Raw genomic sequence first — 27,796 nt, 5'->3', positions numbered from 1 at the left:
TCCAGGAAGCAATGTTTCTGTAAGGAGAGCACCCGAGTTACTGAGCACAACAAGTCCTCCCCTGCCAACCAAGAGGGCTAAGAAATGGCCTGGGGGTACCATGCTGCTTCCCACTGAGCAGAACTCCAGGCTCACACTGGATCTGTCACTACCTCCACAGGACTCTCCCAGACCACCTCCTTAAGAGTCTGGGAGTCAAGCTATGGCTAGAAGGAGGCAGGGAGAATAGGCATCCTCCAGGCCCCAAAAAAGGCACTGACCTCCAAGCACCAAGCAGAAGCCCCTGTGGAGGGATGGAGAGGGAAGAGAAGAACCCAGTAAGTTTTCATGATAAAGGCCTCACTCATACACTCTCCTCTGTGGCCCTGTCAGTGCCAGCTGAAGCCTAGGCTTCACCAGCTGTGGGTCATTTGCTCCACCCTTCTGCTCATGGGCACCTCACCTTGCTATATGCATCTCACCCCCAAAGCTGGAGCCAAACCCACTCTCAACTAAGAGCAATATGCTTGCTCAGGGCCTGATTCTCTTCATCTGATTCTCTCCACCTCTTTCCTGGGCCCTTCCCTCCTGACACCTCAACTGCTCTATACTAGGCCAGTGACTATGCTCATTCAGGCCCTTGGGACCCTGCTCCCCACACTGGCTTTGGCTCTGCATCATTCAACCTTCACTAGGCTCTAACAGAATCTTCCTACTGCCTTCTCAACAGCTCTCTCTGTCCCTACCCATGGCACTTGCCCACTTCACAGAAAACCACTACCACAATCAGTTAAATTCATCCACATCCTGACAATATCTCCAACACAATGAAAACTGCTGGGCACCTCTCCTCTACATATCACAAATCAACTGAGGTAACCAGCATCACAATAATAAACTTCACCCAAAATGAGACTAGAATTGATTCAACTACACCTGAATCTATTCTCCAAATGACATCCCATAGAACCTCAATTGACAATTTCATCTTAGTATTAATTCACCCAAGAACCATTTATTCCAAGCATTTCATACTTGACTTTAGTTTGTATGAATCCCCAAATTTCGTAACTAGATGGCCCAATCAAATTCACTGGCCTTTTTGAATGATTTATTTTCTTTTGTTGGCTTAACTCAGTAACTAATGCTATATTCAGTTTTCTAATTAGTTTGCAAGACAATGCTAGAGCAGCAAATTTCTTTCTGCCCCTCTCCCACTTCCTCAATTTAGCCACAGCATGGGCTTCTAAATTCCAAGCACAAACTCACATTTTTGTTTTTGTTTTGTTTTTTGCAGGGCAATGAGGGTTAAGTGACTTGCCCAGGGTCACACAGTTATTGTCAAGTGTCTGAGGCCGGTTTTCAACTCAGGTCCTGCTGAATCCAGGGACGGTATTTTATCCACTATGCCACCTAGCTGACCCCACAAACTTACATTTTTGACAGAAACTTGAACACATGAGACAATCTCACACATTTACACAGAGACAAGACACATGAAACAATCCATATAATTTCTTTTTCAACCCAATTTTGACCAGTCAAAGGAGCTCCAATAGGCCGATTTAGTTTGTCATTAACTTTCATTTTTAAACATTTTTTGTGCATATCAAAAATATTTTTCTTAACCATTTGCAATGCAACAGCCACACAAGAGAGCCCAGCTAAACCAGATAACCTGAAAGTTGCCTGCCCCAACCTTTCACCTTGAGACAATCCCAGCCCCTAAAAACAGCTTGTGACAGTACCCAATGTGCTTCAGAGCCCCTCCATTTGCACAGACACCCCCCACCAGAGCCAAGCAATTCAAGGTCAGAAACTGTCCCAGGTAGTGCAGCTCAGTGGCCAGACCCCAAAAAAATCCTTCCCCAAAACCTCCACATACCACAAACAACTCCCAAATCATTCCACCTCAAAAGATTCGAAAGGTAGTAATATATCAAAATCTTAGGCACTAGATGCCCACCAGATCCCTCCCCCCTCTCCCCCCCCTGCCCATAGCCCATGGGGGGAAGGGGCTTTAGAACACATGGTGTCCTCCATTCTGATTTTAGCCCCCTGTACGCAAATTCAAAACTCATTCATCCCCAAATATTTCACCCCATTTCAATCACTTTCTGGTTCTTCCCAGATAATCTCAATCACTGTCAGTACAAATAGGGTTCACTTTATTTCTACGCACTTCCCTAAGAAGGGGCTTGTCCCTTTTAGGGGTTTCTTAAGAGGCCACTCTTAACTCAGTTCCTTCAGCACCATCCTTGATGACTTTTCTAATGGGAGGGGGGGTTCCCTATAAACCACCCGGCCTACAGACTCAAACTGCTTGGCTATAATCTAAAAGCCTTTGGGCTTTTGAACTGCTTGGCCCCACTGGAGTTTTGCCTCAATTTCCCCCAGCTCTCTTAACCACCCAGGAAATTCTCAACAGCCCTTTCCTCACATGGGATCCATGCACATAGACTTATGTGACTTGAAATTCCCCCCAATCTGATAAATTCTTACCCCTTGAGCTCACCCAATTCATCCTCTTTTGCAACATCTCCAACCAATGGAGTTCCTTCTCTAAACCACCCAGCCTCCAAGCTCCATTCCTCCATGCCACCACTGATAATAGTTCAGCAAGATGTCCTGTTGAAAGAGCACTGGAACTCAGAGGCCAGAAGTTCCTTTCAAATCATAATTTCATAATATATCTTGGTGGGACCTCAAAATTGTGAGGAATATCACTCCAATAACTTCTAGAACTCAGTGTTGGTGATGTGTCAAAGGCTCATTTATTGTCATTCTCACAAGAATGGGCTGCTCCTTGTGATTTTGTTTGCTGGGATGGGGGGTGGGGGGTGGGGAGGAGAAGCAGACCTTTTTCCTTAAACAGGTCCGGATTGAGAGGAGACCAATCCCCATTTCCTCACAGTGACATTGCACAGCCCTCCTCACTTAAATCCAATTCTGTGCAAGTCATGACATCACCAGATGTCATGGTCCCCTTCAAGAACAAAGGACAAACAACAACAATACTTTTTTTAGAGGTATATAAACTGCGAGTCAACCCCCATGATTGTCTTTGCTCTAAGAGAGATGGCCAAATGTCTATCCTTTTATTAATAACTTTCTAGCCTAATTAATAAAATTATTAAACTTACTAGAAATTATGTCTCTACCCTTTTAAATTGTCACATTCACAATTCTTAAATCTTTGACAAAGTGATAAGTAGATTTTATCCAATTTTCCTTTTTTTACAGGCAAGATAGGGGTATTACATGGGAACTTCCCCTTTTTAATAACTGTTCTCAAAATATCTTATTATGGGCTATATTCCTTTAATTTGAACTTAAAACAAAAATTATTAAAAATTTAAAATTAATTCATGGCTATAGCTTATCCTTGTAATAACCGATTATATCTGGTTCACTTTCTTTTATTGAGCCAGCATCATTATTAAAGTGCACTCAGGATACAGAATCAATCAATTTCCTTTCATTCATGTTGCTTTTCCACTTTGAGGAGAAACTTCCACTTTTTACTATCCCACTCCTGAACCAGAAGGTTCATAGTAATCACATCAGGTGAATTTTCTCTGGGAGTTCCAAACACTCTCAGTAGGGGCACAGAATATGGTAACCTACACTTCACATATCAGGTTTCTTCCCATCAGATTAACCCCAAAACATGATTTTCAATTAAATGGAGAGAATGAGAGAGCTTTAAATTGTCTCACTTCTTCCATTTTCTGCGTAGTGTTTTTTTTTTTTGAGGCATAATATCCATCCTAAAGACACCAGTAATTCATTTGCTTTGGATGCAGGATTTCTAAAATTCCCTAGATAAACCAGGTTGCATTCTTCAAATGAACCCTCCTTTGGTCACTTTAAATATAGCAATTCTTAAGTATAAATATTCCAGACATGACAGAGAGATATTACCCTCTTGAGCAAGACAGAGACAGAGACCTGCGTGTAACACACCTGGCTTCCCATCTTTCTCCTGCATTTGAGCCAGTCAGTGAAGATTCAAGTGAGATCTCTTTCGAGCTGTAATGATTGGAATGATGCCACTTGCTGGAGACTTACTGTAGCAAAGCGCTGCCATGAGATGAAGGCCTCTGAGGGCAAGGTCCTTGGCATCAGGAAGTGACATTTGCTCGTGGGTACTGTCTATCAAGGCTACCAGCCAATCAACTTGAGGAGCCTCCCATTTCTAGGAGGAGGACACGAAGTAGGAAGCGGACGCTGGCGGAGGGGTTCTGTCTCTTTTGGTTCCTGACCTCGCCATGGCGGGTCGGATGATAGGGTCTCTTAGAAATAGTTAGATTTTTACCTTTCTCTCTGATCCTGATGGTCTTTAATAAATACTTAAACATTTAAATACTCTTGCTAAAGCTTATAATTTATTGGTGACGACTCATTAGATTTTAGATAGTATAGCTAGAATTTTAGCTCTTACAGAGCCCATGCTGCCCCTTTTTTCCAATTTACAATGCCTAGTCTCTAGTTTGTTCACAGATTTTTGCTGATTGAGGCACTGGTCAGAATGCAAAATCCCAGCAGGGAGACTTTTTAGAAAGTTAGGATCTCTTCCCCAGCAATTTATTCAGTTCCTTATTTTATCTTTGGTTTATCTCTCTTTTAGACTCATAGACAACTGTAAAAGGTACATTGAAGTGTCCTGTCTCTCTTTTGTACTGTCTGTGTTTTCTTGTAACTGAGTTAATCTTCCCCTTGTGAATTTGGATGCTAAGGCTTTTAAGTGTATAATTTTAGCATTTATTTTGGTTTATTGCATATGGTTCCTTTTAGCAAAATATAGTTTCATTGTTCATCCTTTTTCTTTTTTGAATTTTGTTTTTGTATTGTCTGACAGCAAGGATGCTACTCTTTCATTTTGGAAATTTTTGGATACATAATACATTAATTTCCCATAAACCCATTTTTCTTCTGTCTTTTTTTTTAATGTTTCTTATTAGGGAGTTTTGTTTTCTTTTCAAATATATCATTCTTAAGTTTTGATTTCTCCCCACTTCTACTGTAAATACAATATAATAATATAATCTCTTCAACTATAATAAAATAATCTCTTCAACTGTTTTAGCTTAATGTTTTAAAAAGCTAAAAACTCCTTCTAAATCCTTGCTTTATAGAAGGCTCAAAATTTCTAGCTCTTTCCTCCCTGGCATTTTGCTTGGATTTCAGGAATATCCTGACTGCCCCCAGGATAAACTCATCAAGGAGGGAGGGAGGAGATTTGGAACCCACAATTTGAATATATATAAATTTTTTAAAAATATATATGACTAGAGAAAAATAAAATATTAAAATTACAAATATAAATAATTATGCAATATGTAGTGATAATAAATTATAAGTAAACAGAAATAACCAAAATATTATAATTCTAAAATATTATTAAAATACTAAAAAAGGTGGGGGCAGGGGGGGGTGGAGGGTAGGCTTAGACTATGAAACTTGTAATGTTTCCATTTTAGTAACAGCCTGCTTCTTCCAGGATAAAATCATGACCAGAAATCTCAGACTCCTAGAGATTTCTTCAGCTTAGGTACTCAACAATTTCTAAGTACACTAAATTGCCTCTTTCTTTCTCTCCTGCTAATCAGAATTGGAGCAAAACAAATAAAGAACAATTTCTTTCAAATCCTCCATTCTTAGAGCATTCAGAATTTCCAAGTCTTCATTTCCTAGTATTTGCTCTGCTTGGTTTAGACTCAATCCTCCAGGATGAGGAAAGTTAATATCATTCTGTGTCATTTAATAACCAATATTAATATGTAATCCATCCTAGTCCCCATTTTGTCAAATCCTCTAGCTCAAAAAACACTCTTTCTCAGTCTGAAGTGTAGGTATGATCCTAGCCCCTAGGGCACTTGCTTGATAACCTGGGATCCTTGATTCTATTTACTGATAAAACAAGAACCAGTTTAGGCTGCATCCCTCATAGGAGGGGGGAGTAATTTGGGGATGGTGGACTTTGATTTGAATGGTTCTAATTCTCTAGTCAAGATAAGTAGAGGCAGTTGATGCCCATCAAGCAATGATGCTTCCTAGATTGCCAGAGAAGGGCATGATCAGGCACAACTGAAGGCCAACCCACTTTCCCCAGCTACAGAATAATCATTGAGGGTTACCCCAGTCTCCCAATGAAGAAGTAATAGGTAGGAACTGAGGTGATTCTTAACCTACTTCCTTATTAAAATTTTTACCAGTTTGGATTGTCTTACCTTTGCCAGGGGAGGTCTAAATGATATACTATCAGGCCAATCAAAAGGAAGACAAAACTAGGTTTAAAAGACCCTGCGGGTCCTCAGTCCCCAGGATCTTTGGTCATTGAGAGAGGCCATTGACCCAACTTAGTGGTTTTTGCTAGCCTAACTAATACATTCATCATGTTCTAGACCCTGGTCTTTTAGCTGAGGTGACCAGCATGATGAACAGTTTACCCATTGCTTCCAATTAAATAGTATCTTGCTCTGCAGAAAACTGTGTATGCCAATTTTGTAATTTCCCTACTGAGTGCTACAAAAGACCACCTACTTAAAATAAATACCTGGAGTCAGAGAGCTAAAGCAGAAGAAAAAAAAATGGAGTTTATTTTCTTTCTTGAGAAAGGGCACACACCCACATATGGTAAGTGTGTGTATACAAGTTCAAAAACAAGTAATATATATGTTCCCTCTCCCACCCCTGTCTGACTCCCACTGGCTGGTCATCAGGATGTACAATCTATACACAACATCTAACCAAATCAGAAAACAGCATGATGTATAGCATACTCAGATCATGAGCTCATGATGGGGGTGGGGTGGGGGGTGGGCTAAGATTTATGGTAAAGCCAGCATGTTACTGAAGTTAAACAATGACAATGTAAGCTAAACACTACAGAACATACTATCAAGATATGGTTTTTCTGAGAAGAACACACTGTTCCCTCTTTGTCTCTCACCATCCCCCCTCTTGTTTTCTATGGAATGTGTTCTTCTCATCATTTAAATCTCCACTTATACATCTGCTCAATTAACTGTACTTGGTCCATATTTTATTTTCAGTATGAACTCCCAGATATAAGACAAGGAACAAATGCCAATAATTACCAAGACTATAACATCAAGTATGTTTAACAGTATTAGCTAATATCAAGTCTCTTTTGTAATTTCAGTGATGTACTCCCAATGTCCATTCAATTAGCAATTTCATCTTGGATCTCAGGAGTCCCATGTAGTTATCTGGTCTCTTGAACTCCTTTTCTTGGGGCAGTCTGGAAGATGTCTTGTCTCCAGGGCACCTCTTCAATGGATTCACTTCTCTGGTTTCAAATTACTTGTAGAGACTCCTCAGATGTTCCTGTTAAAATCTCTTGCGAAACAGATCTTAATACAGATGACCACAAATGAACTTACATAAAAGTTATGAAGTTAACTTCAATTGTAGTAAAGACTTAGGATGACACTTAAATGATTAGTTTCAAAACAGTACATGTCAAATAATAAACTCAAAGTGTTCATAATAAACTCAAATAGAATTGACCTTTCCTTAAGTGTAACAAAACATTCTATAAGTTATCCCCTCTAAGAAAACTGATTGCATTAAAAAGAAACTTAAGGTGTTTCTGATTCAGGGTTTTTTTGTTTTGTTTTGTTTTTTAGTGAGGCAATTGGGGTTAAGTGACTTGCCCAGGGTCACACACCTAGTAAGTGTTAAGTGTCTGAGGTGGGATTTGAACTCAGGTACTCCTGACTCCAGGACCAGTGCTCCACCTAGCTGCCCCCTGATTCAGTTTTTAAATGCATAACTAATAACAGACTGATGACAAAGCCAGATACTTATATATTTTAGTTGTTTTAAAATATAAAAAAGGACAGAATTTCTAGGTTAAATAGTTTGAATCTTATACCTGCATCTCACTCAGATATTATAGTATTAACCTAGGGATGAAGAGCCAATATTGTGTTCATGCTGATCAAGTGACATGATTATAGGAATTTGCCATAAAAGAAGAGGAACAAAGCTCTGAGGGAATAATACTTTCCAAACTTCATGTCCACTCCAGGGAGAAGTTTTGCAGACAGCCAGGTGTTTTGAGTCAGGCTTAAAATCAGCAAAATCAGCTAGGTGGGACCCATGTGACAGTGGGGAAACTGAGCCAGGAAAGTTCTACTTCAGCTCTTGCCAAAGTCATTCTCCCAGCCTTTCCCATGATAGTCCACCACCTGCTATTCATGCTTTGTAAAACCTCTCAGGATTGCTGGTATCATGGCTGCTTACTGGCAGCTTACTATGACTATATCGATTAATGTCATAAATTGTCCCATAATCTCTTAAATAGCAAACTGGAACAATCAGTACTTCAAATGAATTCACTTCTCAAGGATCATATATCCTAGGTAGCAAGCATTAACTATAATTGTACCCATGTTAAATTGATGCTTTTCGTCCCTAAATTAACACTAAATAAATGGATTTGCTTTGAGATGCTTAATAACAAATAAGAGTTGAAATAAGTGTAAATAATCCCAAATTGCATACAGAGAACAGACTAGAAAATGTCTCACATAATTGCAGCCAACAACCATATAGACATAAACATAGGATGCTGCCCTCAGAATTCCTTTAAACAATGGGAACATCTTCAAGATGACTCCACTACTTTGAATGCATTTCTACACATGTCCTAATTCCAGATTAAATAAGAAACATAAGTAAACTCAGATTCTCCATTAAGATGATATAAGAAAGCTGTTAAGTTACTACTGTCCACTAACATGTCTTATACATATGGCAAGTTTGGGCATTAATTTTACTATTGCTTAATACCAATAAATTCAGATCAAAACAGAAAAATCTTTTTCACAGCTTATTGCAGTAATTTAGATGCATTAGTATTGATTTATTAACCAATTGACTCAATATTGCAATAACAAATTTCCACTTTGTCTACCATGATGATAGAAATATACATACCAAACCTAAGAAGGAAACTGGGAATATTCAGGGTCCCAGAAAAACTTTCCTGTCAATTAATAAAGCATCACAAATCACAGTAGGTTTCGACATAATTGTTATCAATATCAAATTGGCATTGCAAACAAATAAACTTGCAAATAAGGTAGCAGGCCTAAAATCACACAAATGTTAGTTGAACATATATCCAATATTTCTTAAAAATACCTTTCTTTTGAAAAACAACTTAAAAATTTTCCTGATATTAAAAGGAATATTCACCCAACTTTCATGAGATAAAATACTTTCAAATGACAAATATCTCTCTCTTATTCAATCCTCAAAGCCAGAAAGGAATCTTTAAGATTGGAATTTGTCAAGATTAAGTTGGGGAAAGTTAACTTTACCTCCTCCCCCTTCTCCCTCATCCAAATGTGTTTGCAGTGGAGCAGAATTTCAGATTCCTCTAAATCAAAAAGGAAATACCCAATTAACTTATTTTTATTATAATAACAGATTTTTACCAGGCTCTTTTAAAATTATCTCATTATATCTCTTTCTCTCTCTCTCTTTTTTTGTTTCAAATTACAGTATCCCAAAATATCACAATATAAAGTCAGTGAGGCCAATAAAATCACCCAGCAGTTTTAAGCTAGACCAGGTCTTTTATCTCTAGATTTTTGTCTTCCTGTCTTTCAAGATAAGGAGTTGCTCTAAGGGTTTCCAAGTCCCATCCCCCCTTGGAACACCAAGCTGCATTTCACAAAGAAATCACGCGAAAGTTCCATATCTTTATCTCTCTTCTTGATTTTAAAAAAATATACATCATTGAATTGTGCTCATATTTTGTAATGACTACTTGCTCTGATTATAGAAACCTGCTTAGAGAAGACCAAGGTCGTCCTATCAGCCTATTCCCTAGGGACTCCTTGATTGCTTACTGAACAAATTTGGAAATTAAAGAATCATATACTCACCCTTTTTTGTGGTCTAGCAGTTCAAACTTGTAGGATTTGAAGGATCAGTAAACTCAAATTTTACAATGCTTATCTAAGAGAGGCAGCTAGGTGGCGCAGTGGATAAAGCACTGGCTCTGGATTCAGGAGGACCTGAGTTCAAATCCAGCCTCAAACAACTTGACACTTACTAGCTGTGTGACCCTGGGCAAGTCACTTAACCCTTATTGCCCTGCCAAAAACAAACAAACAAAAAACCAATGCTTATCTAAGGACTATGAATGGATAGCAGAGAATCCATACTCCAATGTCCAATTCAAATTTTGAGTAATTTACAATCCTGCATCCCCCTGCCAACTCCCAGAGCAAAGGTGTTTAGCCCTTTTTAAAACTTTTAGGGGTTAGAATCAGCTTTATGAAGTACAACCAAAAACCAGATCCTGGTTCGTGCACAGATTTTGTATCCTTTTTTCTCTGCCGCAAGTTTTCTCTTTATTTGCATGTGTTAGTTTGTTAGTTTATGTGTATGAGTGAGTGTAAAGAAAGCTGCTTTCCCCTCTTGGTCTGATCAGCCTGAGAGGTAGAGTGTGTGTGTGTGTGTGTGTGTGTGTGTGTGTGTGTGTGTGTTAATAGCAACATGCTTATTTTTGTTATTATCAATGGTACTCAATGACAATGCCTCTTGAATTTATTTAGAGAGAGAGAGAAAGAATAGGTATCCAGGTTTTAGCCCTGATGTTGCCATCTATTAGCTTAAACACTGGGTCCCCAGACAAAGTACTGAACCTTTTGGCAGCCACACCTATGCTGGCTGAGTATGGCACTGTGAACCCAATTGTAGAAAGCAAGACTCAATGGAAGAATTCTGTGTCCTCCCAGGAGGGTTCGTTTTGTACAAAAAGCAGTGACATAATCCATAAGATTTTCCTTAACTAACTAACATTAACTGACCACCAGTTCTGGTGGTAAAAAACTGGCATCCATTTTTGACATCTTGAATAATTAGAAAGGGATTCCTACTAGTGACCCCTGAATCCTGATTAGATTCATGGACTGAGCACCAGACCTTTGGCAAGGATGTTTAGCTAAGTTACAAGGTCCTTCTGGAGGGTTTCCAGAAATAATTGAAACTTTAGCTAGAGCATTCTTGAATACTGTCTCCAAATATCTTCCCTAGATTGCAAATTGGGTCAGTAAAAAAAATCTTTTAATTTCTCCAAGCAGAAGAGGTAAACCTGAAAAGGAGAAGTAAAATCCAGAGGCTCCCACTGCAGACTCAAGCTATCTTTGTGTAGGTATGTCTGGATGTGGGTGTCTCATGGCTTCTCCTTGGTCACATTGAAGATAAATTTTTGTGTATACACACATGGAGAGAGGGAGGGGGGTGGGGAGAGAGCAAGAGTGAGAGTGGGAGAGAGAGAGAGCAAAAATAATGTGCCAAAGGAAACTCCTTTGGGGGAAGCTCCTTGAAGCATAAGGAAGAACTCCCAAGTGATGTAGGAATGCCAAAAAAGAAATAATTAGGTTTGTAATATCTGGTTTAAAACAAGGGAAATTTTATCTAGTGAATGACTCTGGCCTCAGTTCAAAACTTTAGATTATCATAAGCTGAAAGATTTTTTTTTAAGTTTTAGCAGATAAAAACCAAAACAGACTATTAGTATTTTATCAGAATTTTAAATAAATTTAAACCATCTGATGACATTTTTCCCCTCCAAGAAGACGTTAATCATAATTAAAGGGGTGATGGGTTTTTTATTTTAATATTTTTCCCAATTACATGTAAAAAATTTTACAAATTTGATTTCCACCCCCACTACATCATTGAGAAGACAAGAAATTTGATAAACATTATACATATACAGTTATGCAAAAGGCATTTCCATATTAGTCATGTTATAAAAGGAAATACAGACCAAAAAACAAATTTAAAAAACAGCCAAGAAAAATAAAGAAAATAAAAAAGAGTATGCTTCAATCTGCATTCAGATTCCATAGTTCTTTATCTGGAGATAGAATTTTTTGTCATAAGTTCTTCAGAATTGGATTTATTTATCTATTGCTAAGTCATTCATAGTTGATTGCTGGACAATATTGCTCTTACTGTGTGTATTCTTGATTCATCTCACTTCACTTTGCATCAGCCCATATATGTCTTCACAGGTTTTTCTGAAAGCATCCTGATCACCTTTTCTTATATAGCACAATGGAATTCCATCACAGTCATATACCACAACTTGTTCTGCCATTCCCTAATTGATGGAAATCCCCTCAATTTCCAATTGTTTGCTACTACAAAAAGAGCTGCTATAGATATTCTTGTACATGTTAAGTCCTCTCCTTTTTTTGATGTCTTTCAAATATAGACCTGGAAGTATTATTTCTAGGTCACGGGTTATATACCTTTTTATAGCTCTTTGGGCATAGTCCCAGATTGCTCTCTAGAATTGTATCAGTTCACAACTCTATCTACAATGCACTCAAGTACAGTTCCCATATCCCACACCAGTATAATTTTATTGTCTTTTTCCTCCTGTAATTCATTGAACTTATCCTTTAAAAAATTTGGATGCTATATCATTTGGTAGATATATGTTTAGTATTGATATTACTTCATTTTATATGGCACCTTTCAGCAAGATGTAGTTTTCTTATATCTTTTTATTTGATCTGATTTTTCTTTTTCTTTGTCTCAGATCACGATTGCTACCCCTGCTTTTTTGTTCTTTTTACTTCAACTGAAGTATAATACAGTCTACTCCAGCTCTTGATATTCATTGCTTCAAGTTTGTTTCTTGTAAGCAACATATTGTAGGAATTTAGTTTTTACTTCACTCTGCTATCAACTTCTGTTTTGGGGTGTGTATTCCATTCACATTTACAGTTATGATTACTAACTGTATTTTCCTCCATCCTCATTTTCCCTCTCTTTATCCTTTCTCTCTCATTTCAGTCTGCCCCCCCTAAAAAGTGTTTTGGTTCTGACCACTACCTCCCCCAATCTGTCCTCCCTTCTATCATACACATCACCCATCTCTTATCTCCCTCTCCCCCAACTTACCAGTGGAGTAAAATACATTTCTATACTCAAATGAATGTGTATGTTATTCCCTCTTTGAGCCAATTCTGATGAGAATAAGGTTGGAGAATTGTGTGCCAACCCCCGCCCCCCCACACCATTCTCGCCTCCATTATAAAACCTCTTATATATAAGGTAATTTTCCCCATTCTACCTCTACATTTGCCCTTCTTCTAGTGCATCCTTCTTTCTGACCCTTTTATTTTTTTAATATCATGGCATCATATTCAGCTCACGCCTTTCCTTTCTGTCTATGTATATTCCACCTAACTGCTCTAATAATGATAATGTTCTTAGAAGTTACAACTATCATCTTCCCTTGTAGTAATGTAAACATTTTTAACCTTAATGAATTACTTATATTTCCTCTTTCCCTCTTTTTTCAATCTTAGCAGTATTTTATTTTTTCTAGTTACATGTAAAGTTATTTTTCAACATCTGTTTTTATAAAATTTTGAGTTCCAAATTTTTCTCCCTCCCTTCCCTCTCCCCTCCCCAAGACAGAAAGAAATCTGGTAAAGGTTATATATATACACACACACATACATACACACACACATATACACATATACATATATATAATACATATACATATATACATATATGTACACACAATCACATTAAACATATTTCTGCATTAGTCATAACAAAAGGAAAAAAATTAAAAATAGCATGGTTCAACCAGCATTCAGATTCCACAGTTCTTTTTTCTGGATGTGCATTTTCCACCATTAGTGCTTTGGAATTATTGTATTGCTTAGAGGAACTAAGTCTATCACAATTGATCATTGCACAATGTTGCTGTTCCTGTACACAATGTTCTCCTGGTTCTGCTCACTTCACTCTGCATCAGTCCACTTGTCTTTCAAGGTTTTTCTGAAATCTGCCTACCCATCATTTCTAATAGCACAATAGTATTCCATTACATTCATATACCACAACTTGTTCAGCCATTCCTCAATTGATGGGCATGCCCTCAATTTCCAATTCTTTGCCAACACAAAGAAAGCTATTATAAATATTTTTGTACATGTGGATCCTTTCCCCTCTTTTATTATCTCTTTAAAATACAGATCTAGTAGTGGTCAAAGGGTATGCACAGTCCTATAGCCCTTTGGGCATAGTTCCAAATTGCTCTCCAGAATGGCTGGACCTATTCACAACTCCATCAACAATTCATTAGTGTTCCAATTTTTCTACAGCTTTTCCAGCATTTGTTATTTTCCTTTTTTTGTCATCTTAGCCAATCTGATACGTGTGAGGTGGTACCTCAGAGTTGTTTTAACTTGCATTTCTCTAATCAATAGTGATTTAGAGCATTTTTCATATGGCAATAGATAGCTTTGATTTCTTCATCTGAAAACTGCCTGTTAATATCCTTTGGTATCTCAATTGGGGATTTCTTTACCTTTTTATACTTCTCTTGATATTTTTTATATATCAAGTATATGTACATACATACATACATATATATACACATATATATATATATATATATATATATATATATATATATATATATATATATATATATATATATACACACACACACTTATCAAATATATTTGAAAATCCGGTTTCATCAGCATTGCTTGAAAATCCTTATTTCATTAAATGTCCATTTTCCCCCCTGAAGGATAATAGTCTTACCAGGTAGGGGATTCTCGGTTTTCATTTTAGCTCCTTTGCCCTCTAATATATAAAAGCACTCCTATCCTTAACTGTAGAAGCTGGTAAATATTATGTTATCCTGACTGTGGCTCCACAGTACTTGAGTTGTTTCTTTTTGGCCGCTTGCAGTATTTTCTCCATGAGCTAAGAGCTCTGGAATTTAGCTATAATATTCCTGGGAGTTTTAATTTTGGGATCTCTTTCAGGAGGTAAGTGGTAGATTCTTTTGATTTCTATTTTGCTCTCTGGTTCTAGTATATGGCTTCCAGGTAGTTCAATGATTCTTAAATTATCTTGCTTTGATCCATTTTCCAGGTCAGTTTTTTTTTTCTTCAAAGAGATAGTTATCATTTTCTTCTATTTTTCACTTGATTTTGCTTCATTTTTTTCTGATAGAGTCATTAGCTTCCACTTGCCAAATTCTATTTTTTAAGTAATTATTTTCTTCAGTGAGCTGTTGTACCTCCTTTTCTATTTGGCTAACACTATTTTTAAGGAGTTTTCTTTAGTGAATTCTGTACATCTTTTTTCAATTTCACCAATAAAGAGTTCTTCCCTTTAGTAGATATTTGTGCCTCTTTTATCATTTGACCTAGTGATGTAGTTCCTATTAGGCAACCCTAACCTTTTAGTCCCTTGGACTTATCCACTTGGAGAAGTAACAATCCTAGATTTAATGAGGATTCTGTAGCAGTGATAGATCATTTTGGAGACATTTAATGGTTATAATCCTACTTGAGAAGATATAATGGATTTAATGGTGACACTACTCTCCATGGGAGAAGGACAAGTTGTCATAGAAGAAACAAATAGTTTGGCTTATTTTGGTGTACAGTGTGAGAGTTTGCTCTATGCCTAGTTTCTTTTTTTTCAGGGTCTGGGAAGATTTTATTTTATTTTTAATTCTTTAAAACCTTTATTAATCTTCATAATTCTCATTCCCATTTCTGTTCCAAACTTTGTGTTCCAAATTCTCTTGCTCCCTCCCTCCCCATGCCTCTATAAGAACTCAAGCAATTCAATATAAGTTATACATGTGCACTCATGCAAAACATCTCCACATTAGTCAGGCAGTGAAAGAAAACAGAAAAAAATAACTTTAGAAAGGGGAACTAACAAAAAATTATACTTCAATCTGAATTCAGATACCATCAGTTCTTTTTCTGTAGATGGATTGCATTTTTATAAGTTCTTCTGATAGCATCCTTCTCATAATTTCTTTCACAGTTACTATTGCCCTGCATCCTATTCCTTCCCCTTGATATTTACTCTATTTTCTATCTTCTTTTACACTATCCCTCCTCAAAAGTGTTTTGCTTCTTACTGCCCCCCCTCTTCCAATCTTCCCTCTATTCCTTCACCTCTCCCCCCTTATCCCTTCCCCTCCCACTTTCCCGCAGGTCAAGATATATTACTATACCCACTTGAGTGTTTATGATATTCCCTCATTGAGCCAATTCTGATGAGAGTAAGACTCTCTCCCCTGCAACTTCCCCAATTCCCCCTCCACTCCTTAAGCTATTTCTTGTTTCTTTTATGTTGGCTACTTTACCCCATTCCACCTCTCCCTTTCCCTTTCTTCCACTGCATTCCTCTCACCTCTTAATTTTATTTTAAAGATGTCATCATGGGGCAGATAGATGACACAGTGGACAAAGCACTCACCCTGGACCCAGGATGCCCCAAGTCCAAATCTGGCCCCAGACATAAGCCAGCCCACCCTGACTGCCCCACAAAAAAAGGATAAACAAAAAATAAAAGCTTTACCAATATCATCCCTTTATATTCAGTTCACTCCTGTGCCCTCTTTCTAAGTATATTACTTTTAGTTTCCCTAATACTGAGAAAGTTCTTATGAGTTAGCAGTATCATCCCCATGTAGGAATGTAAAGACTTTAACCTTTTAACATCGCTCATGATTTCTTTTTTCCTGTTTACCTTTTTATGCTTCTCTAGGGTCTTGTATTTGGAAAGTAAAATTTTCTATTCAGTTCAGGTCTTTTCATTATAAAGGCCTAAAAGTCCTTTTTATCATTGAAGTCCCATTTTCCCCTGAAAGATTATTCTCAGTTTTGCCGGGTAGGTGATTCTTGGTTGTAATCCCAGTTCCTTTGCCCTCTGGAATATCATATCCGATGCCCTCTGATCCTTTAATGTAGAAAGTACTAGATCTTGTGCTATCCTGACTGTGGTTCCACAGTAATTGAATTGTTTCTTTCTAGCTGCTTGCAATATTTACTCTTTGACCTGGGAGCTCTGGAATTTGGCTATAATATTCCTGGAAGTTTTCCTTTTGGGATCTCTTTCAGGAGGTGATGGGTAGATTCTTTCCATTTCTATTTTACCTTCTGCTTCTAGAATATCAGGGCAATTTTCCCTGACAATTTCTTGGAAGATGGTGTCTAGGCTCTTTTTCTGATCATAGTTTTAAGTTAGTTCAATAATTTTCACATTATCTCTCCTGGATCTATTTTCCAAGTTAACTATTTTTCCAAGGAGATATTTCACATTGCCCTCTATTTTTTTATTCATTTGGATTTGCTTTATTGTGTCCTGATTATTTATAAATAGCTTCTATTTGTTCAATCCTAACTTTTAAGCAATTATTTTCTTCAGAGAGCCTTTGTACCCCCTTTTCCATTTGGCCAATTTGGCTTTTCAAGCTGTTGACTTTTTTTTTCATGAGCCGCCTTCATCACTCTCATTTCTCTTTCCATTTTTTCCTATACCTCTCTTACTGTTCCCTCTACCTCTCTTACTTTATTTTCAAAATTCTTTTTGAAAACTTTTATGGCCTGAGACCAATTCATATTTTTCTTGGAAGCTTTGCATGTAGGAGCTTTGACTTTGATATCTTCTTCTGAGGGTGTATTTATTCTGATTCTGCTCACTTTGCCTCACTTTACATAATTCATCCCTATTTTTTTCTGCAACCATACCTTTCATCATTTCTTATGGCAAAGTATTCTTTCACCCCATTCCCATACCATAGCTTTTTCAGCCATTTTTCACTTGATGGGCATCCCCTCACTTCCTAATTCTTTGCCACCACTGTAAGAACTGCTATAACTATTTTACTACATACAGCTTTTTCTTTTTTCTTCAAAATTTCTGCAGTATATATCTAGTCATGGTATTGCTGGGTCTATGAGGGTGATTGGTTTTATAGTTTGGGGGTCATAGTTCAGGTGTCAGACTGAGAAACTCTTTATTCAGCTGGGACCCTTGGAGATAAACAGACCATCATATCTTCATGGGCTAGCAGTTCCCAGGGAAAAGGAATGCTACTTTTCTCATTTTATTTATTCATGATTTCTCTTCCCCTTTGGAAGGGGATTTGTCTTTCCTAGGATTTGCCCTTTTCCTCTGTAACTTAAATAGTCAGGCTTTCTCTACACTGCTGGACTCCTTGGTATAAGGAGCTCACACATGCATGTGCTTTTTCTCTTATAATAAATCCAGTTGCAGTGCATGTTTCATTAACTTGTGACGTTGTTTTTGGTTAAGAGTAAATGATGTGGGGGGAGGCAGCTAGGTGGTGCATTGCATTAAACACCAGCCATGGATTCAGGAGGACCTGAGTTCAAATCTGACCTCAAACACTTGACACTTACTAGCTGTGTGACCCTGGGAAAGTCACTTAATGCTCATTGCCCTGCAAAAAAAGAGTAAATGATGCAATGGTGGAATATATATGCATCATGGAATTAATCATTTATTGTTTCATAATCAATCTTCTCCTCATCTATCTTTCAAATAATTACTTGGTGTTTTTTTTTAAGAAAAATATTCTTTGAACTTATCATCATTTGGTATTTCATTGTTAAGGTGTCATTTGTTTCTCTGTCTTATGTATTTGCTTTCTGAATCAATTACTATTTATATTAAACTATGGTCTGGGCAGAGAGGTGGGGGTAGGGGGCTGACATCAGTCTTTCATTTCTCTTCTCTGCTCCCCAGTTTCCCCCTGCAGAGCCCAGTGAACAAACGGTCCAGCCCCGGCTCTTCAGTTCACAAGCCCCTGCCCTGCCGTGATGGCCACTGGCACCACTGCCTACAGCCCGATCTACCGGGTCCTGATTCGGGTGTCTGAGACATATCCCAGAATGGAGAGGAAGCTGCAAAAGTATTTCCAGAATCCATACAAGTCTGGGGGAGGCAAGTGCAAGGTCAAATTTGGTCCCACAGAAGACACTTTCTGGGTAGAGTTTTATAAAAAACAAGCCAAAGATGGTGTGATAGCAAAGAAAGATCACACTTTGGCAGTCAGTGATACGTCAGAGGTGAACATCTTCATAGAAACAAGTGAAGACCCAGAAGAGAACAACACTTTGGAAGTAAGCCAGCTTTCCTCTCAGACTGAATCACTCCCAAAGGAATCTTCAGATGAGAAGCTCCCAGATGAAGGAGGTGATCGTAGCTCTTCTAAGTCCTTCATTCAAAAGCTATTTCTCCATGTGGAGGCCCAGCTGAACTTCAAGCTTTCTGAAGAACAAAGGGAGGCAATTATTAACCTCTGCCCAAATCTCAAAATAGAGGGAGGCCATGATGCACCTGAGAAAGTGATTGGTGACTATGAAGATATTGAAAAAATGTATCGATTCTTAAGTGAGAAGATGTTGACAAATGACCAGAAAGAAGATTTTTCCCACTCGGCCTCAGCAAGAGAAATTGAGCACAGTAAGCCAAATGGCCGCGACAGTCCCATTCTTCAGTCAAACCCAGATCAAGGAACAGAAGAAGAGGCAGACCTTATCTCAATTCCTTCACATCTGTATGAATATTTCAAATATTTCTTTGCTGAAACTCTGGACAAAATAGAAAGTGATCATCAAGTACGTATCAAAAGTACCCTGGCATATCCTACTGGCAATGTGGTTATAGAGTTTGAGACAAGTAAGCCAGGGGACAGAAAAGCAGCTCAAGAAGCTTTTACCACAGCATTTCAGAGGGAAATACAGAATGTGACCCATACCGATGTTCACTTCCCAGATGACCAGCTGGCACTCGAAGTTCAAGAAACACTGACTGATGTGTTCCCAAACCTCCATATTAAAGCTGAAGAAAAAGGCTTAATCCTCTGGGGAAACCCAAAGGATATTTCAGAAGCTCAACATTTCATTGAAGCCAACTTCTCCCGTGAACAACCTGTGAAAATGATGGGTTCCCAAAACATGACAAAGTATGAAATTGAGATTGACACTGCTCACTTGCGTCTTCTGCGCCAAGAAATCACAGAAATAGAAAAAACATATGACATTGAAATGCAACTGGTGAACAAACCCCAAACCCGAACAACCCTCATTGTGTTTAAGCCAAAAGACAGAAGCTTAGACCTCTCTGCAAATGCTTATGAAGATTTCATTTATGTCTTTCAGATGCTCGTACCTCAGTTTATCAAAGAGCTAGTGATCCTGAAACCATTAGACCAAGAGAGAAACCATTGGCCTGAAAAGACATTCTTTGAAGACTTTGACAGAAAGCACCCCCTTGTAAACTTTGAGTGGAATGAACCAGAACTGACACTGACAGGTCTGCCCAATAACCTTGAAGAAGCGATAAAATATATTCGGAGGTGTTTTAGTATTGAATTTCCTATTCAGCAGAATCAAGGCCCAGCTCTCCCTTTGGGAGGGAATTGGAATGGTGACCTCAAATCCCCCTTGGACAAAAATGATGCTGCTGATGATTTCAATATGAATTTATCTCCCTTCAAAGGGTTGCCTAACTGGTGGGACTTGGGGAAAGAGAAGAAGAGAGAGGAAGATGAAGACTGTGTCATCTGTATGGAAGTCATTCGCCAGAAAGAAGTCCTCCCAAAGTGCAAGCATGGGTTCTGTGGTCCCTGCATCAGAGAGGCCATGAAACATAAGCCAGTGTGCCCTGTATGCCAGACTTCCTATGGCGTCATGAAAGGGAATCAGCCAGATGGAACGATGACGACCTCTTACAGAACCTCTTCACTTCCTGGTTATAATTCCTATGGCACCATTGTGATTCATTACGACATGCGGGGAGGCATACAGACAGAAGAGCATCCCAACCCAGGAAAACGCTTTGAAGGAACAAGGCGGGTGGCGTACTTGCCAAATAATGAAGAAGGACGCCAGGTCTTGCACCTCCTCAGAAGAGCTTTTGACCAAAGGCTGATTTTCACCATAGGACAGTCCCGGACCTCAGGAGTCAAAGATGTGATCACTTGGAATGATATTCACCACAAAACTCTGCAGTTCGGCGGGCCAGAAAACTTTGGTTACCCTGATCCCAACTATCTGCCACGAGTCAAGATGGAGCTGAAGGCAAAAGGAATCGAGTAAGAGTGCTGACTTCAAGGATGCCTTGAGAGCTGGGTTTGCAAGAGCTGTAGCTGTGGACAGTAATTAAAGAAACCATTAAAATATGTGTGGGTTTAAGCATCATTTAGAGGAAAAGAAAAGCATTTGAGAAGAATTTAGTTTGTTTAGAGGTGAGTGGGATGAACTGCTACAGCTAACCTGTCTAATTTCTTGGAGTGTTTTACTTTCTATTAAACAAGACCCAAAGTGTATCTCTCAGTGCTTTACTTCCTGTCTCCATTTTGCTGTCACCGGGAATGCTGGACTTAAGGAATCTTCTATTGTACCACCTGCACATGGTGATGACTGAGCCTCAGGCCCATTCACATTATTTGTCGTCAGCTGTTAGTGGCCTCAGAACTAACCAGTGCTAGCTCCCTTCTAATTGACATGGTAGCCAGGAACATTGAAAAGATTGGAAGACATCTTAAAGACGATGATAATCTTCAGATACTTACATGAGTCCTTCAGAAAGAAACTATCCATCCTTGGGTCCCTGGAAAATTTGATGTAAATTGAACCATGGAGAAAGATATTTCTGTCTTCAGTCAACAGTGACTTCCAATCACTTTCTGGGACAAATAGAAAAGCCTCTGTTTGGCATTCAAAGCCCTTCATAACTTTGCTTCTCCCTTTCCTTCCCCACTCTGGACTCTGTGATTCTGTGATTGTGGCCTCCTTGGTGTTCCCTGTACAAGAATCTCCATCTCATCAGACTGTGCATTTTCACTGGATATTCCCCATGCCTGGAATTCTTTTCCTCCACATTTCTACCTACTGATTTTCCTGACTTCCTTCAAGTCCTACCTAAAATCCCACCTTCTACACGAAGTTTTTTCCAAACCCCCTTTTACTAGTGCTTTTGCTCTGTGGATTATCTATGATTTATCCTATATGAAACTTGTTTGTACAGAGTTGTTTGTCTGCCCCATTAGATTATGAGCTACTTGAGAGTAGAGACTGTCTTTTGTCTTTTTTTTGTATCCCCAGTACTTAGCACAATGCTTACCATATTATAGGCACTTAATAAATACTGATTGACTAACTGACTCATTATGGGTAGGTTCATTAACTTGTCTGGGTATCAGAATTTCCAAATTAATAGACAACTGCTGTAGGCTTGTGTGCTGTTCTGCTTCTCAGCATTCTTAACTCACCTTTTGGTGTGCACTTTGTGGCAATGGCTGTTTGTCTAGTCTTAGTGAGACCACATTCATACCCAAATATTTTCTGACTTTTAACCTCCTCAATGTGGTCTGCTCAATTTCCATTGTTCTAGTTGAACTCAAAAGTGTAGTTGTAGGGCAGTAGATGAAATGCTCCTTTATCTCTAAATGTGTTCACTTTTTGTATTTGCTACAAAACCTAAGCAGAAATATTCATGAAGAGCTTAAATAGGGGATCCTATGGCATTGCTTGGAGAATGAACAAAAATCTTTGACACAGATGATCTACCTTTCACAGGCAGAAACAGTTTGTGATAATGCAAAGCCCTAGTGCACCAGGGCAGAAAGTTAAGTATTGGATCTCAAATGATCTTTAGTTGGTTCTTCTCTAAATAATTAAATCATCTGAATCTAGCTCTATGTTTATCTTAGTGGAGTAATGATTTAATTGCTGTGTGCTTTAAATAAAGTGAAAATTGTGTAATGATCAGGAAAAATTAGTTATGGTCTGTCAAGAATTTATTAAATACTTATGTGTTTGATGTTTTTTTGCAATACCTCTGTGGCCTAAATTGACATGTTCAATTTTTGAAGAAGTTCTATGAAAAAGTTCTACTATGCTTGTGCTACTTTGAAATGTGTATATTGTATTGCAGTCCCATTTAGAAGATGCTAGAAGTCTTTCTGATCTAGTTACTCCAACAGTTTGTTCAGTTCCTTGTTTTCCTTTGTGTTGATATCTCTATTAAAATCATTCCAAACTGAGAGAGGTGTTCATGATTTAGTATGTATACACATTCATTTATACTCTTATCTTTTTCTGAGGTACAAATCCAGTAATTCCCTCACATGAGCCAGGAGGATGCTTGAGTCTCAAGTGTGGAGAATGCAGCAGCCAAAATTACTGGTGACCCAAGCACAGGCTGAAGGCTGGGAAGCCAGAATGAATTAAGGTGGACCCTTTGGTGGGAAAAAAACAATTTTAAATTTTCTACAAACGTCTAGAAAAGATAGTAGGTGAATCACAAGATTCCCAAGTGTGGCATGGATATGCCACTTTACCTCAGTCTCTTAGTGAACCTGAAGCAATATAGTACCTAAATCAGCCTTTTCCTCCAGGAGTTCCAAAAATACTTCCTCCTGAATAAAGAATATATATCATAATTTACAGATGGGCTCTTTCAATCACAACAAAATCAAAGTGATAGCAAGTGATAGCAAAATAGCATGATTTTAAATTAAAAGTCCTCTTTGAAGAGAGGGTCTGGAAGAGTAAAGCAAGATAGCTTTTAATTATCTTACCTCTTCTTCCATTTTCTTCCATTTTTCTTCTTTCTTATTATTCAAATCCTTCTTAAATTTATTGGAGGTATAATACCCACTTCAAAGATACCAGTAATCCCTTTGGTTTGGATACAATGTTTCTCAAAATGCCATTGAGTTTGCTAACTTACCTCCTTCAAATGAACCTTCCTCTGGACAGTGCAAATATGACTTTTCATAGAACCATTTCACACATGGCAAAAAGATATTAACCTCTTGATATAGAGACCTGACAATAACATACAGAGGCTCCCATATTTCTCCACCATTTTAATCAGTGGAGATCCAGAAAGGATATTTTCAGAGCATGCAATACCCATTTTCTAATTGACAATCCCTAGTCTCCAATTTCTTCACAGCTCCTTACTTCCCAAGGCACAGGTCAGTGGAGTCCTGGGATAGAGACTTCTTTGAAAGGCAGGGTCACTTACCTGCTAGAAAGTGGCCATGAATACCCACTGGGAGTTCACTTACCATTCCTTCAGTGCCTGAGATTCCTGCCTAGTCAGCCAAATTTTCAGGTTGGAATGAACATAAGTTCATTATAGAGACGATTCTTGAAAGAAAATAAAATATTTGGAAAGAGGAAAACAGTTTCATTAAGAATATATACAAGGGGCAGCTAGGTAGCTCAATGGATAAAGCACCACCTTGGATTCAGGAGGACCTGAGTTCAAATTTGGCCTCAGACACTTGACATTTACTAGCTGTGTGACCCTGGGCAAGTCACTTAATCCCAATTGCCTCACCAAAAACAAACAAAAAAACCCCACAAACAAAGAATATATCCATATAGGCAGTCTCCTATCAGCATTATGCACCTACTATTTGCCAAGCACTGTGCTTTTGCACTGGAGATACAATAAGAGGCAAAAGACTATCCTTGCCCTGAAGGAACTTACCATCTAATTGGGGAGACAACATGGAAAACAAATATAAACAGACTATATGCAGAATAAATAGGAAATAATTAAGACTGAAGGAAGTATAATTAAGAGAGGCTGGAAAAATCTTCCTGTAAAAGATGGGATTTTTTTTAGACCTAAAGGGAGTCAGGGAAGTCAGTAGGTGGAGTTGAGGAAGTCCTGGCATGGGGAAACAGCCAGAGAGACTACCCACAGATGGTGTCTCCTATTTATGGAACATTTAGGAGACTTGCATCATGGTATAAAAGAGTGCATGATGGAGAGTAAGATGTCTGGAAAGGTAGAAGATGGCTAGAATATGAAGAAGGGCTTTGAATGCCAAACAGAACATTTTATATTTGCTCCTGGAGGCAATAGGGAGCAACTTGGAGTTATTGGGGGAGATGGGGCTTGGGGAGTGACATAAGATCTAGTCTGTAGGAAAATCACTTTAATGGATGAATAGAGTATGGATTGGAGTGGGAAGAGACTTGAAATAGGCAGACCCACCCACATGCTACTGTAGTAGTCCAGGCATAGGGTGATGAGGGCCTGAACCAGAGTGGTGGCAGTGTCAGAGAAGAGAAGGGGGCACATTCAAGAAATATTACAGAGGTGATACTGACAGGCCTTGGAAACAGATTGGAGATGTGGGGTGAGAGATAGTGTGGGGTCAAAGACGTCCCATATTTCAAGAGCCTGAGGGATTGGGAGGTTAGTGTTGCCTCATATATGAGAAAGGGGAGAGATTAAGGGGAAAGATAATGAATTCTATTTTAGACGTGTTAAATACCAGACATCTACAAGTTCAAGATGTCTGAAAGGCAGTTGGAGATGCAAGATTGGAGGTCAGCAGAGTTTGGGGCAGGAAAGGTAGATTTGAGAATCATCAGCATAGAGATGGTCATTAAATCCCTGGGAGCTGATGAGATAGTATAGAGTATAGAGGGAGAAGAGAAGAGGCTCCTGGATAGAACTTTGAGGAACCCGCATGGTTGGAGAGTGTTATCTGGAGGAGGATACTAAGAGGGAGCAGTCAGATAGGTAGGAGGGGAATCAGGAGAGAATGGTGTCTGAAAAACCAGGAGAGAAGAGAATATGGAAAAAAGAGGGAGGTGATCACTGTGAAAGGTTGCAGAAAAGTGAAGGAGATTAGAATTGAGAAAAGGCCATTGAATTTTGCAATTAATATTCATTGGTACCTTTGAAGTGAGCAGTTTCAGTTGAATGATAAATTTGAAAGCCAGAATGTAAGGGGTTAAGAAGAGAGCAAGAAGAGAAAAAGCAGAGGCACTTATTGTAGGAGGCCTTTTTTGTTTGTTTGTTTTTTAGTGAGGCAATTGGGGTTAAGTGACTTGCCCAGGGTCACTTAGCTAGTAAGTGTTAAGTGTCTGAGGCTGTATTTGAACTCAGGTACTCCTGACTCCAGGGCCTGTGCTCTATGTAGGAGGCCTTTTTGAGGAGTTTAGCTACAAAACCCAGAGGAGATATAGACAACAGTGGAGATGAAAAGGTCAAGTGAGAGTTTTTGAGGATGGGAGAGACATGGACCTATCTGTAGGCAGGAAACAGGGAGAGATTGAAAATAAGTGGTAGCAAAGGGATGACAGGGTAGTCTATTGGAGGACATGGCATTGCTAGAACAAGTAAAAGGTAGTTAACCTTGATAAGGAGTAAAGCCACCCAATCATGGGAGAAGAATGAAGGAGGAGATAGTGGCAAAAGCAATCTGTGTGATCACAGATGAGGAAAAGGGAAGTCACCTGAGAGGGTGGTGCAAGGGGATGCCATGGGAGGTTTGAGGAGAGGTGAAAAGGTTTGAAAGGCCTGCCAGGGAGGGGGGATAGGGAGTTGATAGGAGCGACAATAGGATTGCCTAGCAGTGGAAGAGGCCCAGTTGAAGTTGTAGAACTTTATGACCATCAGAACAGTTGTATGATTTCTTTAGGTGAGTACTCCAAAGCTAAGACTTGGGTAGGACATAAATGGTGATACAAGAGGTCCAGGAATTCAAGTGTGGAGGACAGTGTAGAGTTGAATTGGTTCAGCAAGGGGACAAGATGGGGGGGGAAGAGAAGCTAGTTTAGGGGTGATGGCTTGGTAGAGAATTAGTTGAGGGGTCAAAGAATTGGAGATAATGATATGGACAAAGAGCAGGATTCTTAAAGCAAAGGCTTAAAGAGGTGAAATCCAATAGGTTATGGCTGGATAAGGGGATTTTGGAATTCTTAAACTTGGAAGTGGTACCATTGTGAGTGATGGCAAGATCCAGGGTATAAGCATATTGGTATGTAGCTGAGGTAGTGAGTAAATCGAGGAACTGAGTGGTTAGGGTGATAGAGGGAGAGTCAAGATGTGAGTTGAAGTCCCTTAGAATGAGGGAGGAGTTGAAGAGGAAAGAATCATTATGAGCCATGTACCAGACTGATTGAATATGGAAGGGGAGTGACCTGGGAGCTTGTAGACAACACCTACCAGGATTTTAATTGGGTGGTAGCTATGAATAGCATGAACCTCAAGGGAAGAGAGGTTGTTGAGTGTTGGAGGTAGAGGGAGAATATGGAAGTGGAAATGGGGAGCAAGGAATATTTTAACTCTTCCTTGACCAGTGAATGAGAGAAGGTGCAGGAAGTACTGGAAAGGGTGACCATGGAGAAAGAGTGTCATCTAAGGGTAGTCAGGCTCCAGTAATACCTATATATGATAGGGGTGGGAGAGGATTTAGGACTAAGGGAAATTTGTTGACTATGGCAGAGGGGAAGGGTTGGGTGGTGTGAGAGTTACTTAGGGTTAAGAGAGTTGAGGGGTGTGAAAATAAGTAACTAGTGGGTAGGGTGTATGGAATGTGGTTTTTGATGATACTCTTGAGGGGTTGAGAGTCACTGGAATGAGAAGGGTATGACCAGGTGTGAGAATATTCATCTTTGAGTGGAAGGCACCACTCATCTGGAGAATGTGAAGATGGGAGGAATACACTCAGGTGGTCAAATGGAAAACCCTGTTTCACTAGTCCTCTTCCCTCAGAAGGGTGGAGATTAGGCAGGAAAATGGTGCAGCAAGAGGAGAAAGTCAAACCTGTGCAATAAGAAATATGTACCAACTTTTCTCTTCCCTCAAGAGGCAAGCACAGCAGGAGATGGATGGCCTGACATGCAAAGGTAGGTTGCTCCTTTTTGCATCAGAGACTCTTCGTATATTATTGTAGATGGTGAGCCGGTAGCAGGAGGTAGAAGTTACCTTGTGTGAGTTCAGATGGAAGCTGTTGATTTGGGGCATGTGGAAGACTCCTGACCTGGTCCTTTGCCACCTTCCCTCAAAGGACACTATAACCCCCATATTTAATTTTCCTCCAGCCTATTTCTTTCTCTTTGTGCCCTTTCACTTCCCTCATTCCTGCATGTGTTGAATATAAAAAGAAAAAATAGACATTCCA

General features: G+C 39.0%; 1 protein-coding gene across 2 annotated transcripts in view; it reads left to right on the top strand.

Annotated features, from left to right (window-relative positions):
- Positions 1 to 22,900, top strand: part of LOC122734157 (E3 ubiquitin-protein ligase DTX3L-like) — a 53,844-nt gene extending 30,944 nt beyond the window's left edge. For both annotated transcript variants that reach the window (XM_043974881.1, XM_043974882.1), the window contains one exon: positions 18,595 to 22,900. In XM_043974881.1, coding sequence (XP_043830816.1) covers positions 18,669 to 20,951 — 2,283 coding nt within the window. In that variant the 5' untranslated portion in view covers positions 18,595 to 18,668 and the 3' untranslated portion in view covers positions 20,952 to 22,900. The remainder of the gene's footprint in view (positions 1 to 18,594) is intronic.
- Positions 22,901 to 27,796: the final 4,896 nt, after the last annotated feature.

Source organism: Dromiciops gliroides, chromosome X, assembly GCF_019393635.1.
Source record: "Dromiciops gliroides isolate mDroGli1 chromosome X, mDroGli1.pri, whole genome shotgun sequence".
NCBI classification, from domain to species: domain Eukaryota; kingdom Metazoa; phylum Chordata; class Mammalia; order Microbiotheria; family Microbiotheriidae; genus Dromiciops; species Dromiciops gliroides.
Note: the sequence above shows the minus strand (reverse complement) of the source record. Positions and strands in the feature narration are given on the sequence as shown.